Consider the following 16,799-nt stretch of genomic DNA (forward strand, 5'->3'; position numbering starts at 1 on the left):
AAAAAAAATCTGTCATATTTTATTGTGCTTTGGTGTGTAATGGTTTTACAGCAATAGAAAATATATATAAAAATGGGAACTTGTGTTGCTATAAAATTGTTTAGGTGTATAATATGCACAAGAAAATGCAACAGGTCCGGGTAAGAGAAGGTCGGTGTGACCGAAGGAAACGCGAGACTGAAGGGGTCTATGAGTTGAGAGGGTCTGGGAGACCGAGACGCCGACCATGACTGGTAACCAAGAGAAAGACAAAGAGATGGAAAATGTGAAGCAGACAGTAGTCCCAGGTCAGATCCCGACACCACGAAAAACCCCAGAAAGAGGAAGGCGGGCACTGGCAATGATCCGGTAGGGGAAGATGATTGTCGGGGAAGACAATAGACAAAGGAAGGGGGAGTGTAGGGAAGGTGACCTGATGGACGGACTGACTGGTCAGGTTTCAAAGGGGTTTGCACTTGTCAGGCAGGATGTCAGTTATGACGGAAGGGAAAACAGCTAGGAAAGTGTAGGTGACGTGCAGTACCTGCAATTGACATTAGAGGGCAGGGAGGAGTGTGAGCATAGGACTTGACATCAGCTTAGGGCTAAGAAACCGTTGGTCATGGGGGGCGGAGTTACAGGGAACCGGGAAAGCTATAAATTTGACAGGAGGGTTCCAGAAGATTCCAGTCTCCACAGGGAGCTCAAGTGACAAGAAGACTGTGACAGTTGGTGCACTGTGAGGAAAACCTAACTAGGGGACTGAGGAGAAAGGAAGTCAAGGGGGGTGGTCCTGACACGAAGTACCGCAGTATAGACGAGGCTCCGGGTGGAAAATACTGTATAAGGAACGACGTTTGATCAGTAAAATTACCGTTGGTGTATATGCCTAAGGCAGCCACGGTGACGGAGCTGCCAGAGTGTCACTAAGTGTAAAGGGACGGTGCGTAAATATACGTCCCAGGCAAAAAGTACGGTATGTCAATGTATTCTGTAACCGGAGAGCTGTGAAGAGGATAGTGGTGTGCTGTGAGGCCGTCAGGTGGACGGCGAGAGAATAAACTTGGACCTGTTGCACCTGAAACTTGCCTCCATCTTGTGTCTGTACGTCACTGCGCGGTACACAGAGGGACCACCCCCCAGCCCGGTCCAGCCCGACCCTACACACACATATTGGTCATCACACCCCTAGCAACCAGCAGAAGGTGAATGGGAAATGTTAGAAATTCTTTGCAATAAATCTGCTATAAGTGAATTTACCCTAAAACCCCCATACGCCCTCTCTCTCTCATATATATATATATATATATATATATATATATATATATATATATATATAGTATATGTGCACTGTCAGTCTTTGTATTAACAGGCTATGTATCAGCCACTTTGGTTGGACAATCGTTATGCAGTGATCTGGACTACTCATGGTTAAAATTGACAAAGTGGTTGAAAGCCAGTAGACCAAGAAAGCAAAGAAAAATGGTTATATTGAGTCAGTATCAGAAGATCTAGGTCAGGGACAAAATTGGGCAGTCAGAAACACAAGCCAAGGTCAGGAACAGATAATCAGAATGCACAAGAGGATGGAGCTAAACTAAGCAGTAGACCAAGGTAAGTAAACTTTATAACTGGCAAACGGCAAAAAAGAGAGTGGTCACACCCTCTATTTAACCCTGGATCCTAACAAATACTCATGTTTCCTCTTGTTTCTTAAAACACTTACAATGTAGAGTCACAGTCAATAAATCCATATGTCCAATCATATAGTCCTATGCTTTCTCTGAAGGGCATATCCAAGACTGACATACAACATAACAACTTCTGAAATAAAACCCACAATTGGTTGCCAGTTTCGCATAAGGCTTGGGCCACTTTGCGTCATGGCAGTCCGTTAGACGACTGCGTTACACCGCGGCATAACGCAGTCCGTTAACGCTGCCATTGACCCCCATTATCGGGCGCATGACGACGCCTGCCGTAAAGCGGCATGCATTCGTGATGTGCCGTCATTCAGTGATGGAGCCTCAGACGCGGGCTGCAGCGTCTGAAGCTCCGTCACCGCTAGCGCAGATGAATCATCTGCGCTAGCGAGTATAGCATAACGCGATCGATTGCGTTATGCTATACCGTTAACACAGCCCATCAACGCTATGTGTTGAATGGGCTGGTTAACGCAATGTGAACCTAGCCTAACACAGCATTACATCACTTCCTACACAAGTTTTGATAATTAATGCTAGTTTATTTTTATTATAATTATGTAAAACATCCTTTATAAAAGGTAAAAGGTGCAGCCTCAATAGGTTTATTTTCTGATCACATCACTAGGAAATAAGATTTATAAAAATCCCAGATAGACTATCTCAGCTGATACTGGATAGATGTATTTGCATAGTTGGCATGGCACAAAGACTTAAGCGGGTTTTACACTAAGCGATATCGCTAGCAATATCGCTAAAACTTCACTGGTTTTGTGACGTTATAGCGATATTGCTAGTGATATCGCTATGTGTGATACTTACCAGCGACCGGCTCCCCCGCTGGTTATCGCTGATCGCGCGAGAATGTCCGGCTCCATTTCTCGTCGGGCGCTTCCTGCTGACGCTTCCTACTGTGACGTCCAGCGACGCGTGGAGGCGGGCGGGAGGACGCAGGATCGCTGTGTGTGAATGGTAAGTATCGTGCGCTGCATCGCTGCTGCATCGCTGTGAGATCTTTCTGTATGAAAGCTCACTAGCGATCATTTAGCGATGCACCAGCGATCCTGACCGGGTCGGATCGCTGGTTGGATCGCTGGTTGGATCGCTGGTGCATCGCTTAAGGTACTGTCACACTTAGCGATGTACCAGCGATCCCGACCAGCGATATGACGCGGTCAGGATCGCTGGTACATCGCTAAGTAGTCGCTAGTGAGCTGCCACACAGGCAGATCTCACTAGCGACATCGCTGGGGACGGGGGTCGCTACTTACCTGTCACACCAGGCGATCCTGCGTCCTCCCGCCCGGCTCCACGCGTCGCTCGTCCTCACAGCAGGAAGCGCCACAGGAAGCTGACGACGAGAAACAGTCCTGAACGTTCTCGCGCGATCAGCGATAACCAGCGGGGGAGCGGGTCGTAGGTAAGTATCAGACATAGCGATATCGCTAGCAATATCGCTATAACGTCACTAGTTATAGCGATATTGCTAGCGATATCTCTTAGTGTGACATGCCCTTAAATGTAAAAGGGCCTTTAGTGTTAATAGGGCTTACAAGTAAGTGAGTGAGCCACACACTCTGGTAACAACAAGGCCATTGTCAAATTGTATATTGTCCTTTTAATGGTCTTACGCACATAATGTTATTAATAACATAACATTGATTTACTATGACCGTACACCTATACACCTAACAATGTTACAAGTGCAGTCATACCGAACACCAGATTACATAAAACATAGAGAATGTGAAGTCCAGACTCACAGACAATCATACCATACCCAGAAGCTATTAGGAATGTTCGCGTTTGGGCGCCTTGTGGTTACCTCAATAACTGTTGGATGATTAATGGTGTGAAAAATTGTGGTCAAGCAAGCATCTCAGTCATTGAGAAAGTAGTATCCTTGCTGCTTAGGTCTCATGAGATCCTTGTACTTTTAGTGCTCATCCATAGAGGCTGTTGTAGGGCAAACTTGGGGAAACAGACAGTAGATATATATAAAGGACATTAAAGTTATCAGACAACACCTTTAAATCCAATTTGTTAGACCTGCGGGAACATTACAGCAGCCTATTTCAGTGTTTGGTGGCCCTAAAAACAGAAGCTGTTGACAGCACATCTCATCATGCAGCTGAAAAATGATTTAGCCCTATAAATCCATGTAAATTTGCCTCGGCCATGTAGAAAGGTTTTAACCCTTTTCCTGGTAAGACACGGTTTAAGGAACTGAGACAGCTACAAATATAGCAGATATGCCTGTTTTATGCAGTCGGCACCTGCTTCTAACAGCAGCGATCGGTGCTAGCTCCAATTGCTGCTGTTTAAACACTTAAATGCTTCTGTCAAGTTCTGATAGCAATATTTAAGTACCAAATTCCTGTATGCCCCCCCTAATGTGTCTCCTCAGAGTCATGTATGATTTGTTCCTAAATGACTACTTGGACAACTCCTTCGTAATCAGCACATTTGTCCCAGTAAAATAACACTTCCATTTGTGTTAATTTTCTCTTTCCAGGGGCTCACATTAAACTGTTATTTCATGAGAGCCCCAGGAGAACAAGTGATGACACCACTGAAACAGCAGCGGCATCGGGGGTGAGTATAAGTGTTGATATCTTACAAGGACAAACGTGCTGATTGAGAAGGGGTTTTCTAAGTAATGGATAACCCCCTTACTTTAGTTGACAAATATATTACCTTCTACAAACTATTTTATACATCCAAGAAACAAATTTGAGAGGGCCTAGTCATTTTGGCTTGTGTCTGAGGCTTTAATTGCTGTTTCATCCCCCTTAATTATTAGCTAACAAGGTTTATTAGAGCTATTATTTTACTTATTGCACTACTATCATCTAGCTTGGAAGTGTAAGTGTGAATGAATTAGAGGGTGGTAGTGAGTGCATGAATTGATGTCTTTGAATTTCCCTGAGAATCTTTAGAAGGGTAGTCCGGTCTGGGTCTGATGGGTGTCGCGGTCCTGGTCCGGCGCCTCCCATCGTCTAGCGATGATGTACTCTTCTTTGCTTCCCGTCGTGGCTCCAGCGCAGGCGTACCGCTCTGCCCTGTTGAGGGCAGAGCAGAGTACTGCAGTGTGCAGGCGCTGGACTTTTCTGACCTTTCCCAGCGCCTGCGCACTGCAGTACTCTGCTCTGCCCTCAACAGGGCAGAGCAGTACGCCGGAGCCGCAACGGGAAGCAAAGAAGAGGAAGTCATCGCTAGAAGATGGGAGGCGCCGGACAGCGACACCCATGGCGCCGGACCCGGACCACGACACCCATCGGACCCGGACCGGACCGCCCCTGGGTGAATATAATATAACTCGTTTTTATTATCCTTCAGGTTACATCGGGGGCTTATCTACAGCATTACAGAATGCTGTAGAGAAGCCCCTGATGGCGATGGCCGCATCTTCTATGTGAAAAAATAGGTGACAGATTCCCTTTAATGTTCTCCTCTGGATGGTGGGCTTCATAAAAGACTATGATTTTCACTACATACTGCAATACTGAAGCTGTGTGTAGTGCCGGCGTCTTTGCCTTCTGCCCCCTCCTCCAGCAGAGTCGTCAACTTACTCACCACTGTGACCCCTGTCCTGCTCTGTATCCACAGATCCCAGGGTGCTGTGCTTATGGCGTGCATGCGCATCCTTCCCCTTTCTTAAAGGGGTTGCCTGAGTTTCCCTAAAATGTCCTCAGCCAATAGCTGGAGGTCTTCTGCCCTTTCAGGCACTTCCTCCAGCATGGCGGTGCTTGAGTAATGTTGTTTGTATGTCTAACTCGCTTGCTAGCTCTCAGGTTCCAGTACCTGCAACCTGTATACCAGTCCTAAACTACAGTTGTGTCAGCCATGCACGTCTGCCTTTCTATAAGCCGTACCCGCCTGTCCGCCTGTCCATCAGCTGTGCCCGGTGGCACTTGCCTACCAGGATATCTGTCCTGTCACCAGTACCAGTCCGTGTGTCACTTATGCCACCTACTGTACCAGCCGAGCCTGTCTGGACTTGCCCAGTCCACCGTCCCTGCCTCCATTCCCTTGTGGGTCAGCTGCCATCCACCTGAGGTCTGTCCTGATGTAGCACCTGGTTCCACCTCCTTCACCTCTCCTTGGATCACGGTGTCATCAGCCACCTGTATTCTAGGTTGGTCTTGGTGAGGCACCTAGTTAAGCCCTGCCAGGCTTTCCTTGAGCCTCGGCACAGTGCTTCCACCACCCAGCCCGTTACAGTGTTTCCATTGAAGTCTTATATACTGTATATAATGTATATATCAACATATAAAATTATTTATAACCATAAGGTAAATGCCATTGAGAAAAAAATGAAACCCCCAAATTGTCCTTTTCATTACTGCACATCGCTAATAAAAAGCGATCAAAAAGTCATATGTACCTCAAAATGGAATAAAATAAAAACTACAGCTCATCCTGCAAAAAAACAAGCCCTCACACAGTTCCATCATTTAAAACTATTCAAAAGCAATGGGTCTTGGAAGAAAAATTGAAAAGTGCAAAAACTAAAACTGGTCATAGCGGGAAGAGGTTCAACAAGCACCCGTCAGCTTGGCATATAGTCGATCTGCGCAACCTTACAGATTCCACCTTAATATATTGATCTTATTACAGTTATACATTTCCTTAAATCAAAACATGACACTCAGATGAATGATTGATTATTGAGTCTATTACCTGACTGCAATCCAAAAACTTAGACATAAATGGATTACCCAGGGAGAAAATGTTAGGAAAGGTAAGCGCAGAAGTATGTGAGCGGTTTCCACCGCTAAAGTCAGCAAAAAGCGCTTTCTCCTAACTATTAAAATGGATACTGCTCACACACCTAGTTGCACAGGAGCCCTGCCTTTACCCTTTAACCTTTATGAAGGGATGCGATCTTAAACAGGGACCCTGGGTTGAGTCCTCGGAGTAGTCACTGGAAGATGGTGTAGGTCAGTAGGAATGGTCAGATCATCTGTTAAGGACCAATAGGTATTGATAGGGACAAACTCGTCATGCAGAATAATAGTCATTAAATGAGCCGAGGTCTGAAATAGGAATATCCACTAGAATCACTATAGCTGAGAATAACAGGAATTAACCGGAGCTAAAATGGGCAACATGGTGGCTCAGTGGTTAACACCGTTGCGTTGTAGCACTCTGGTTCTGGGTTGAAATCTCACCAAGGATAAAATCTGCAAGGAGTTTGTACAGTACACTGTATTTTCCCTGTTTTTGCATGGCTTTCGTCTCAATTCTCCCACACTCCAAAGACATACTGATAGGAAATTTAGATTGTGAGCCCCAATGGGGACATCAATGATAATGTACAGTGGGGCAAAAAAGTATTTAGTCAGTCAGCAATAGTGCAAGTTCCACCACTTAAAAAGATGAGAGGCGTCTGTAATTTACATCATAGGTAGACCTCAACTATGGGAGACAAACTGAGAAAAAAAAATCCAGAAAATCACATTGTCTGGTTTTTTTAATTTTATTTGCATATTATGGTGGAAAATAAGTATTTGGTCAGAAACAAGCAATCAAGATTTCTGGCTCTCACAGACCTGTAACTTCTTCTTTAAGAGTCTCCTCTTTCCTCCACTCATTACCTGTAGTAATGGCACCTGTTTAAACTTGTTATCAGTATAAAAAGACACCTGTGCACACCCTCAAACAGTCTGACTCCAAACTCCACTATGGTGAAGACCAAAGAGCTGTCAAAGGACACCAGAAACAAAATTGTAGCCCTGCACCAGGCTGGGAAGACTGAATCTGCAATAGCCAACCAGCTTGGAGTGAAGAAATCAACTGTGGGAGCAATAATTAGAAAATGGAAGACATACAAGACCACTGATAATCTCCCTCGATCTGGTGCTCCACGCAAAATCCCACCCCGTGGGGTCAGAATGATCACAAGAACGGTGAGCAAAAATCCCAGAACCACGCGGGGGGACCTAGTGAATGAACTGCAGAGAGCTGGGACCAATGTAACAAGGCCTACCATAAGTAAAACACTACGCCACCATGGACTCAGATCCTGCAGTGCCAGACGTGTCCCACTGCTTAAGCCTGTACATGTCCGGGCCCGTCTGAAGTTTGCTAGAGAGCATTTGGATGATCCAGAGGAGTTTTGGGAGAATGTCCTATGGTCTGATGAAACCAAACTGGAACTGTTTGGTAGAAACACAACTTGTCGTGTTTGGAGGAAAAAGAATACTGAGTTGCATCCATCAAACACCATACCTACTGTAAAGCATGGTGGTGGAAACATCATGCTTTGGGGCTGTTTCTCTGCAAAGGGGCCAGGACGACTGATCCGGGTACATGAAAGAATGAATGGGGCCATGTATCGTGAGATTTTGAGTGCAAACCTCCTTCCATCAGCAAGGGCATTGAAGATGAAACGTGGCTGGGTCTTTCAACATGACAATGATCCAAAGCACACCGCCAGGGCAACGAAGGAGTGGCTTCGTAAGAAGCATTTCAAGGTCCTGGAGTGGCCTAGCCAGTCTCCAGATCTCAACCCTATAGAAAACCTTTGGAGGGAGTTGAAAGTCTGTGTTGCCAAGCGAAAAGCCAAAAACATCACTGCTGTAGAGGAGATCTGCATGGAAGAATGGGCCAACATACCAACAACAGTGTGTGGCAACCTTGTGAAGACTTACAGAAAACGTTTGACCTCTGTCATTGCCAACAAAGGATATATCACAAAGTATTGAGATGAAATTTTGTTTCTGACCAAATACTTATTTTCCACCATAATATGCAAATAAAATGAAAAAAAAACAGACAATGTGATTTTCTGGATTTTTTTTTCTCAGTTTGTCTCCCATAGTTGAGGTCTACCTATGATGTAAATTACAGACGCCTCTCATCTTTTTAAGTGGTGGAACCTGCACTATTGCTGACAGACTAAATACTTTTTTGCCCCACTGTATGTAAAGTGCTGAGGAATTAATAGTGCTATATAAGCAGTCAAAAATAAATCTATTTATATAATTGCCTTGTAATGTTTTCATTTCCTGTTCTGTCCAAATGTCACCGTATCCCAGAATTCCAAGTGGAGGAAGTTCACCGACCGCCATATTGGGATGGGTGTCTCAATATGGAAACTGCTGCTGGTACCAACCTATTGAGCGGTACCACCACCGGAACACCGTCGCACCACACACATACACACTCTATACACCGTATGCACCACACACACTCTCACACTCACAAACTCACACACTCAGTCACACTCACACACTCACAGTCACACACTCAGACTCACACACTCACATTCACACTCACACACTCACACACACACACTCACACACTCACGCAGCCTCTTGCGTGGTACCACCAGCAGAACACCGTCGCATTGCGCCTGCGCAGTGAATCATTCGGCTGATCCTGGCTGCAGATGCGCGACGTGTCTACAGGCAGAGGAAGCCGGTCACATTAAAGGGGTTTTCCCACGAACAAAAGTTCATTTTAAAAATTGTCTGTGTCTGACCGTGCACGGAGCATACCACATCTCCTGGGCAGGGGAGGAAGCAAAAGACAATACTGACATTACAGCAGGGGATCACAGAGGATTCATTTTGTGAGGTAAAATATTTAACTGACTGTTTTTAGACAATATTTTACCTCACAAAATGTATCCTCTGCGATTTCCTGCTGTAATGTCAGTATTGTCTTTTGCTTCCTCCCCTGCCCAGGAGCTGTGGTATGTTATGTACACGGTCAGACACAGGGGTGAGAGAGACAGAGCACAGGGGGGAGACAGCTCAAACAGGACAGCACATGAGGGGAGAACACAGCACAGGAAGGAGAGAGACAGCAGGCAAGTGGGATAGCACTTGGGGTAGACAGGTCAAAGAAGAGAGCACAGACGGGAGAAGTCAGCACATGGGGAAAGAGAGAGTGGATAGGTGGGTGAGCACATGGGGGGGAGAGATTCTCAACGCTGCAAAGCCTTCCCCCATCGGGACATTACCGCCCTCCCGATGCGATAGCATCGGGCCTCCATCTAGTAATAACATAAACTGTAACTGGCAGCTGGAGGTTTACATAGGAATGAATCTTGCCCATTGCTCCAGCAAAAAAAATATAAGTACATGAGACCAGGTACCTCACTGAAGGGAAGAGAAAAATTAGGTCCATGGACAGAAGTCCCAACAGAACTAGAGTTGTGCGTTCTGGTTTGACTTTGACTCCTCTGTTTTCATTCAACGTTCCTATGAGCTAAGCAACACAAATAGTTTTGTGCCATTTTGGCTACCAAGAGTATAGACCAGTAACTGTGACATGCTGATTTACACAAGTCAGTATATTAGGTTGTATATGTAAAATGTATAGAATGTAAAATGTATAGTAAAGCTATTCATATCCATACACACAACAGGAAACTCCCCCACTATAAAAAGGCACAAATCAGATGTGTTCCCATTGAGATATTTGGGATTTCTTTTGGTCTTCATTCTTCCTTTGTTTTCAATGTGATGTAGACTTAGCAGTCTTTGTGTCGCATAACGTTTCTCAAGTGCTGCCAAATTTCAAAGTCTGTTTGGCTGGCACCAACTTATAGATAAAGACCTGCCCATAGGGATTATGTCTGTCCCATAACTGCTCCCACGCCTATAAATTACAATGTAAAGGGGAGTTTTTACATCAGAACCAGGAAGGTAAGTGATGCTCGGTATCTGCAGGGACTGATCATTGGATGACTTGTATATTCATACTCTTTGTGTCTTTCCAGGTTTCAAAGATGCATTTTCTACATAAATGTACATTGCTATCACTGTCAATTATATTGATACAGACAAGTGCTACTGCCAACAGAGGTAAATAACATAATCTTATTACTGTTGGTATTAGTGTGAAGGGAACTCGTTACCAGCAAATTAGGAAACACAATGTATTTGTACAGTCTCAATATTGGAGCCGCTCTCCTTCTTAAGTGAATTACCGTATTTTTCGCTTTATAAGACGCTCCAGATTATAAGATGCACCCCAAATTTTGAGGAGAAAAATAGGAAAAAATGTTTTTTTAATAAAATGGTGGTGCTTCTTATAATCCAGGCGTCTTATTGCTTACCTCTCTGTCCCCGGGGTGCTGTCGCCCGCTCTTTCCCCGGGTGCTGCCGCCCGCTGTGTACCTGGTGCTGCCGGGTGCTGCCGCCGCGCTGGGTCCCCCGGGTGCTGCCGTCGCCGCGCTGGATCCCCTGGTGCCTGCCGCCACCACCGGGCTCTGTCCCGTGCTGTGTGGGGGGCTCTGCCGTTCCATCCATGCCTGTACGGTGGATTGCTTCCAGGAAAATGGCCGCCGCGCAAGCGCAGATGGAGATCTCTGCATTGAAATCCCGGGAGATCCCAATATATAGAACCCAATAATAGTTCTATATACATTGTAGAACTGCTTTACCTGCCTATAACATGGAGGAAAACTGTAATCCTTCAGCGATTGCTTCAGCAATTATTAGCACCTTTTACCCTCAGTGATACAGTACATGTCATGGAGGATAAAAGGGGTTAATGATCTTTATAACGTAGAGTATATAATATGTGCAGAGTTGTGGTTGTGCACATTAGGCAATGAAGTCCCTGTGGCACCACACTGCAGAGCTGTTAAAATTGTGTGTATACATATGTATACTGTGTATATATATATAAATATATAATTTAAATAAATAAAAAGGTATATGTATATATATATATTCAAGAATTATAAAAGTTTGAATGACTCACTTTTTCCCATCCAAGAATGGAAAAAATAGGTAAATTTGGTTTGATTGTATTCAGAAGGTTTCAATCTGCCAAAATATAAAATTATATAAGGTGATAAGACAAATACGGTACAGAAGAAAAAATAGAAACTACAGAAGAAAAAATAGAAATTACAGAATCACTGTTAAAGCAATCAGACTGTGGAATGCCGACCTTAGGAGGTAGTAATGGCTGACACATAACATTGCGGGTAAGGCCTCTTTCGCACATCCGTTTTGCACCGTCAGGCGCGATCTGGCATTTTTTTGTAAAACCGGATCCGGCGAAATGTAATGGCGGATCCGTTTTTTCCCATTGACTTGTATTAGCGCCGGATTGCGCCGCATGGCCTTGCGGTTCGTCCATTTTTTGCTGGACCCAGCTAATTATCTCATTCCGGTGTCTGGAAAAAACGGCTACTGTAACGTTTTTTGTCTCCGGCGAAAAAGCAGGAAGCGCCGGATCCGGCGCTTCCGGCTTTTTGTCACAATGAAAGTCTATGGACGCCGCAATGTGCTGGATCCGGAAAAAGACGGATCCGGCCACCGGATCCGTTTTTTTAAGTCTGCGCATGCTCAGATCCAGTTGGCCAGCTCCCAGGAAACAGGAATCTGCTAGACGGATTCGGCAGAAAAACGGATCCGTTGCTTCAGTTCTCCAAAATTTATGCTGGATCCGGTTTTTCTAAAAAATAGCCGGATCGTGCCTGACGGCACAAAACGGATGTGTGAAAGTAGCCTTATAGCTAGATTAGTGACGAAATGTACAGTTGGTGGAGAAACGCTGAACTTGATGGACCTTGGTCTTTATTCAACCTAAGTAACTATGTTTTTTGGTTGCTGCATATCCCCTCAAAAGTGCTATATAAAAGATTCAAAATATTATTGCACTTAGAATAAATTGTGCTATAATAATAATAATAATAATAATAATAATAAAAATATTGTATCTTCCCAAAATGGTACTTACAATAAATTCAGCAAATCAGCACATAAAAACAAGCCCTCATACAGGTTCCAATTTTTTTGAAGCCACCAAAACTATAAGTAAATCATGTTTGGTATTGTTGAAGAAAGATTTTACTGCACAATGAATCTTCTAAAAAATAAAAAAAACACATTTTTTTCCCCTTCACCTCACCCCGTTTTTCATTACCTTAAATGGTAAAATGAATGGTGTAACTCAAAACTCTAACTTGTCCTGGAAAAAAAATGCCCTCATATAACTATGTGAACGGAAAAAAAAAAAAAAGGAGGCAAATGTGGAAGTGAATCAAAATTGGTCACATCCTTAGAGGTTAATACAATTTAAATATAATAATGTGGGCGGACAGTGTTGACCACTTTGTAAATATGATGACCACATCAAACATTGCTGAACAGCCAGAAATTAAAAAAACATTCAAGATATATTTACTCAGTGATAATATTGATAATAACCATAAGTTATGTGTGCGAATAGACAAAGTCATTGTCATATTGTGACACACAGATGCCCAATTGCTTGGGGCAAGATAAAAAATAGGCATCATAGCAAAACTTAAAAGTCCTAAAAAAGTAATCTGCCATATTGACGGTGATGTCCACTGTCGATCATTTTATCATATCTGCATTGGAAACCAGTGTAGTGTCAAGTACGCCACCACCATGGTATCCATGGCAGTCTATGCCTCTGATGGTAGGCGCTAAACTACTTCAGAATGGCAATAAGAAATATGGACATCGTTGCATAAATGGGAATTGTACTATTAATACATTTACATAATTCAGTAGTGCTATATATTTTGCCAGAAAAATATATTTCATTCTCCACTCATGAGCCACTTTTTCCACTCCCCCTGCCTACCGATCTCATCCTTTACTCAGCTCAAATTCCTCTTGAAGTCTATGTAAAGGGGAGGAGGGTGGAACAGAGTGAGAAACGGACTGAGAGGCAGAGAAACAAATTGTACAGATTAAGTAAATAAAACAGTCTTTTTCAGCTCACCTGTCCACTCTGTTCATGGCTGCCATCCTAGGGAAATCCAGCACCAAAAGGATGCACTCGAACAAACTTTATTCCAAAATCTTCATATAAAAATATGGACAACCGACTGCAAAAAAATGGCAGAGATAACAGAGGTCTCAGACAGATTGTTACTAGTACTGTTTCACAGATTTGGTGCTGGATCCACATCTGCACTGCTCAGTACTGCTGGATAATTTCCTCCATGCCACTGCTGCTTCTTTCCGTGAGATCTCAAAGGGAAAAAAGAGCAAGAACTGTTCTTTCTCTTTGTTAAGTGTATGTCAGATATCATAGCAGATAGTCTCTGCCCACTAGCTGAGTATCAATTGCAAATTAGCAAACAATTTTGGAGCTGTAAGTGAAACACTAGCCCTCCCACTTGAAATTAATAGAGCCGCTCTCACAAAAAGCACCGAATGCGTTTGAACTCAGAAATAGATCAAATAAAAATAATTAGAAATGAAGGCTCTAATAAAAACTTTTCAAAGCTAAATAATCAGATATCAAATGAATTTCAAATGACCTTTTGAACACATTAAAGTGTAATGTACGAATGAAGCTACCATTTAATAGCCTTATTCCTACTGTGAGGGGGATCTGTTATATAGGTGGAATGTGGCAGCACCTTCTTACATGGAAAATGTTTCTTTCTTTGCCTCTTGATTTGTAAAATGTATGAACTGCCAAGAGAAGCATCCATTGGTTAAGGAAGTTTGAATCACCACGTCCCGGCTGGTGGTGTGGGATTCGTTTGCGAGTTGGTTCTGGTTTCACAGTCTATGGAGTATCTTGCTGATCAGAATTGATCCATAAAGAGCCTTCAAAGGGGAAACAAAAGAAAAATTCAGGATAGAAGTCATATAATGTCCAGAAATAGTGTTACTCATCAGATTCACACACAACAGCATATTCTAAAAAGTTTCGTGAAATTATAGTCCCATTAGAGACCATGCATCTCATTAATAACAGGAAGATCCCTGAGCCAATATAGGTTCATAGGGTGATTTAGGACCGGCAATTGTCATCAGATGAATGCTCATTTGGCCAACAAACAATTACATGCCTATGACCATCATTCATAGTAACTTTCTTATCAATTATCCGTATACCTAAAAGACTTGTAAGAGTAAACGATGATTAAGTAATGTTTGTGCTTAAAGCCTCAGATAACAAATCCAAGTGAATAGCGATAGCAAAGTAAACTTGTGGTTACATGAGTTATACTTTTGGCAGCTTTACTCATACAATAGTCCTGTTATACAATAGTCCACACATAATGGCTGATATCTTGTGTACTCTGCATCTATGGTATATTCAGATGTGGACATATCATTGGTGCAACAGGGGCCAAGAGGTAAGAGGTTTCTACCTCCAAAGCAGGTGCAATTTTGTATTTTTAGAATATCTTGGGCTGTAAATGGCCCATATATTGTTCTTGCACAGAGGACCTTTTCTTTCTGTGTGTCTCCACTAATTGATGTGTTGTATTACTGTATTTGTTGTTGCAATTTTTCCTATATAGGTGTAGAAAAGATTTTGAACAATGATATTATTGTGAATGCTGTCAAAGAAGCAAAGAAGATGGTGGACAAAGCTTACCTCCAGACGAGGATGAAGTAAGAGCAATAGAGAAGACAATGATTAACTACATTAAAGATAATTTGTCATCTTTTCTGCCACGTCTGCTTTAGTAGTTACTGTACTTGTATAATAACAGATTTACAGCTTTTTTTCTTAGCATCCAGTGTGCCATTCCTCTATTGTTCCTATTTTTGACTATATTACTCTCAAAGAGTTGCATCTCTAAGGAGTCACACTAGTATATCACATCCGATGCTAATGACACTCTGCGAGAGGGAAACGCGCGTCAGTGCTCTGTGCTCCGATCCTCTTGCATCAGAGAATGCAGGTGCAGAGGAGACAGTGAAAGTGATTTCTCTATCTCCTCCATTGTATGTGTCAGGGTAATTATTCTGTACTTGGGTGATATCTCACAGACTTATATGGGTGCGAGGGATCCGAATTTCGGATGCAATCGCAGAATTCTGCCATTGTTTTTGCATGCTGAATCGGCATGAGAAAATAATCGCAGGTGTGAGCTGCCCCATAGTTTAACATTCGGCCGAGTACAATACGATTTTTTAATGGACTGCACTCCTTATGATTACTTTGCAAAAGTGAGCGTGCCCTAAGAAAAGAATTAAAGTAGATATTAAAACCATTTACTTGTTTACTCATGTATAATAGATGGCTATCCAATAGGTCAATGCCAACAAGACAATAATTGATAGTCTATATTGAACCAATTTCATACCTAAGCATCAAAGATGAGCAATAAATTTGCAAGATCCTGGTCCAATGGCCACTTTAGTATCTGTCATAGAATCATAGAATCATAGAATCGTAGAGTTGGAAGGGACCTCCTGGGCCATCTGGTCCAACCCCCTGCTCAAAGCAGGATTCGCTAAATCATCCCAGTCAGATGTCTGTCCAGCCTCTGTTTAAAGACTTCCATTGAAGGAGAACTCACCACTTCTCGTGGCAGCCTGTTCCACTCATTGATCACTCTAACTGTCAAAAAGTTTTTTCTAATATCTAATCTGTGTCTCCTCCCATTCAGTTTCATCCCATTGCTTCTAGTCTTTCCTTGTGCAAATGAGAATAAAGTTGATCCTTCTACAATGTGACAGCCCTTTAGATATTTGTAGACAGCTATTAAGTCTCCTCTCAGTCTTCTCTTTTGCAAACTAAACATTCCCAAATCCTGCAACCTTTCCTCATAAGACAGGGTTTGCAGACCGGTCACCATTCTGGTCGCTCTTTTCTGAACTTGCTCCAGTTTGTTGATGTCTTTTTTAAAATGTGGTGCCCAAAACTGGACACAATATTCCAGATGAGGTCTGACCAAAGAGGAGTAGAGGGAAATAATGACTTCACGTGATCTAGACTGTATGCTTCTGTTAATACATCCTAGAATTGCATTTGCCTTTTTTGCTGCTGCATCACACTGTTGACTCATATTCAGTCTGTGATCTATTAGTATACCCAAGTCTTTTTCACATGTGCTGTCACTTAGCCCTATTCCTCCCATTCTATATATGCTTTTTCCATTTTTATTGCCCAGATGTAGTACTTTGCATTTCTCCCTGTTAAAAACCATTCTGTTAGTTGCTGCCCACTTCTCCAGTTTATTTAAATCTTTTTGAATCCTCTCTCTCTCTTTTCTAGTATTAGCTATCCCTCCTAGCTTTGTGTCATCAGCAAATTTAATCAGTTTACCCTCAATTCCTTCATCTAAATCGTTGATAAAGATGTTGAACAATACAGGGCCCAGGACAGAGCCCTGTGGTACCCCACTTGAGACATTCT

The 16,799-nt window shown here is 43.0% G+C and overlaps 1 protein-coding gene across 1 annotated transcript in view; it reads left to right on the forward strand.

The window, feature by feature from the left end:
- The first annotated feature begins 226 nt into the window (after positions 1 to 226).
- Positions 227 to 16,799, forward strand: part of LOC141078618 (myeloperoxidase-like) — a 32,350-nt gene continuing 15,777 nt past the window's right edge. Inside the window, exons 1-3 of the mRNA XM_073565207.1 lie at positions 227 to 287; positions 4,198 to 4,277; positions 14,874 to 15,046. Coding sequence (XP_073421308.1) covers positions 227 to 287; positions 4,198 to 4,277; positions 14,874 to 15,046 — 314 coding nt within the window. The remainder of the gene's footprint in view (positions 288 to 4,197; positions 4,278 to 14,873; positions 15,047 to 16,799) is intronic.

Source organism: Dendrobates tinctorius, unplaced genomic scaffold (assembly GCF_039654945.1).
Source record: "Dendrobates tinctorius isolate UK_male_01 unplaced genomic scaffold, ASM3965494v1 ptg000016l, whole genome shotgun sequence".
Classification (NCBI taxonomy): Eukaryota; Metazoa; Chordata; class Amphibia; order Anura; family Dendrobatidae; genus Dendrobates; species Dendrobates tinctorius.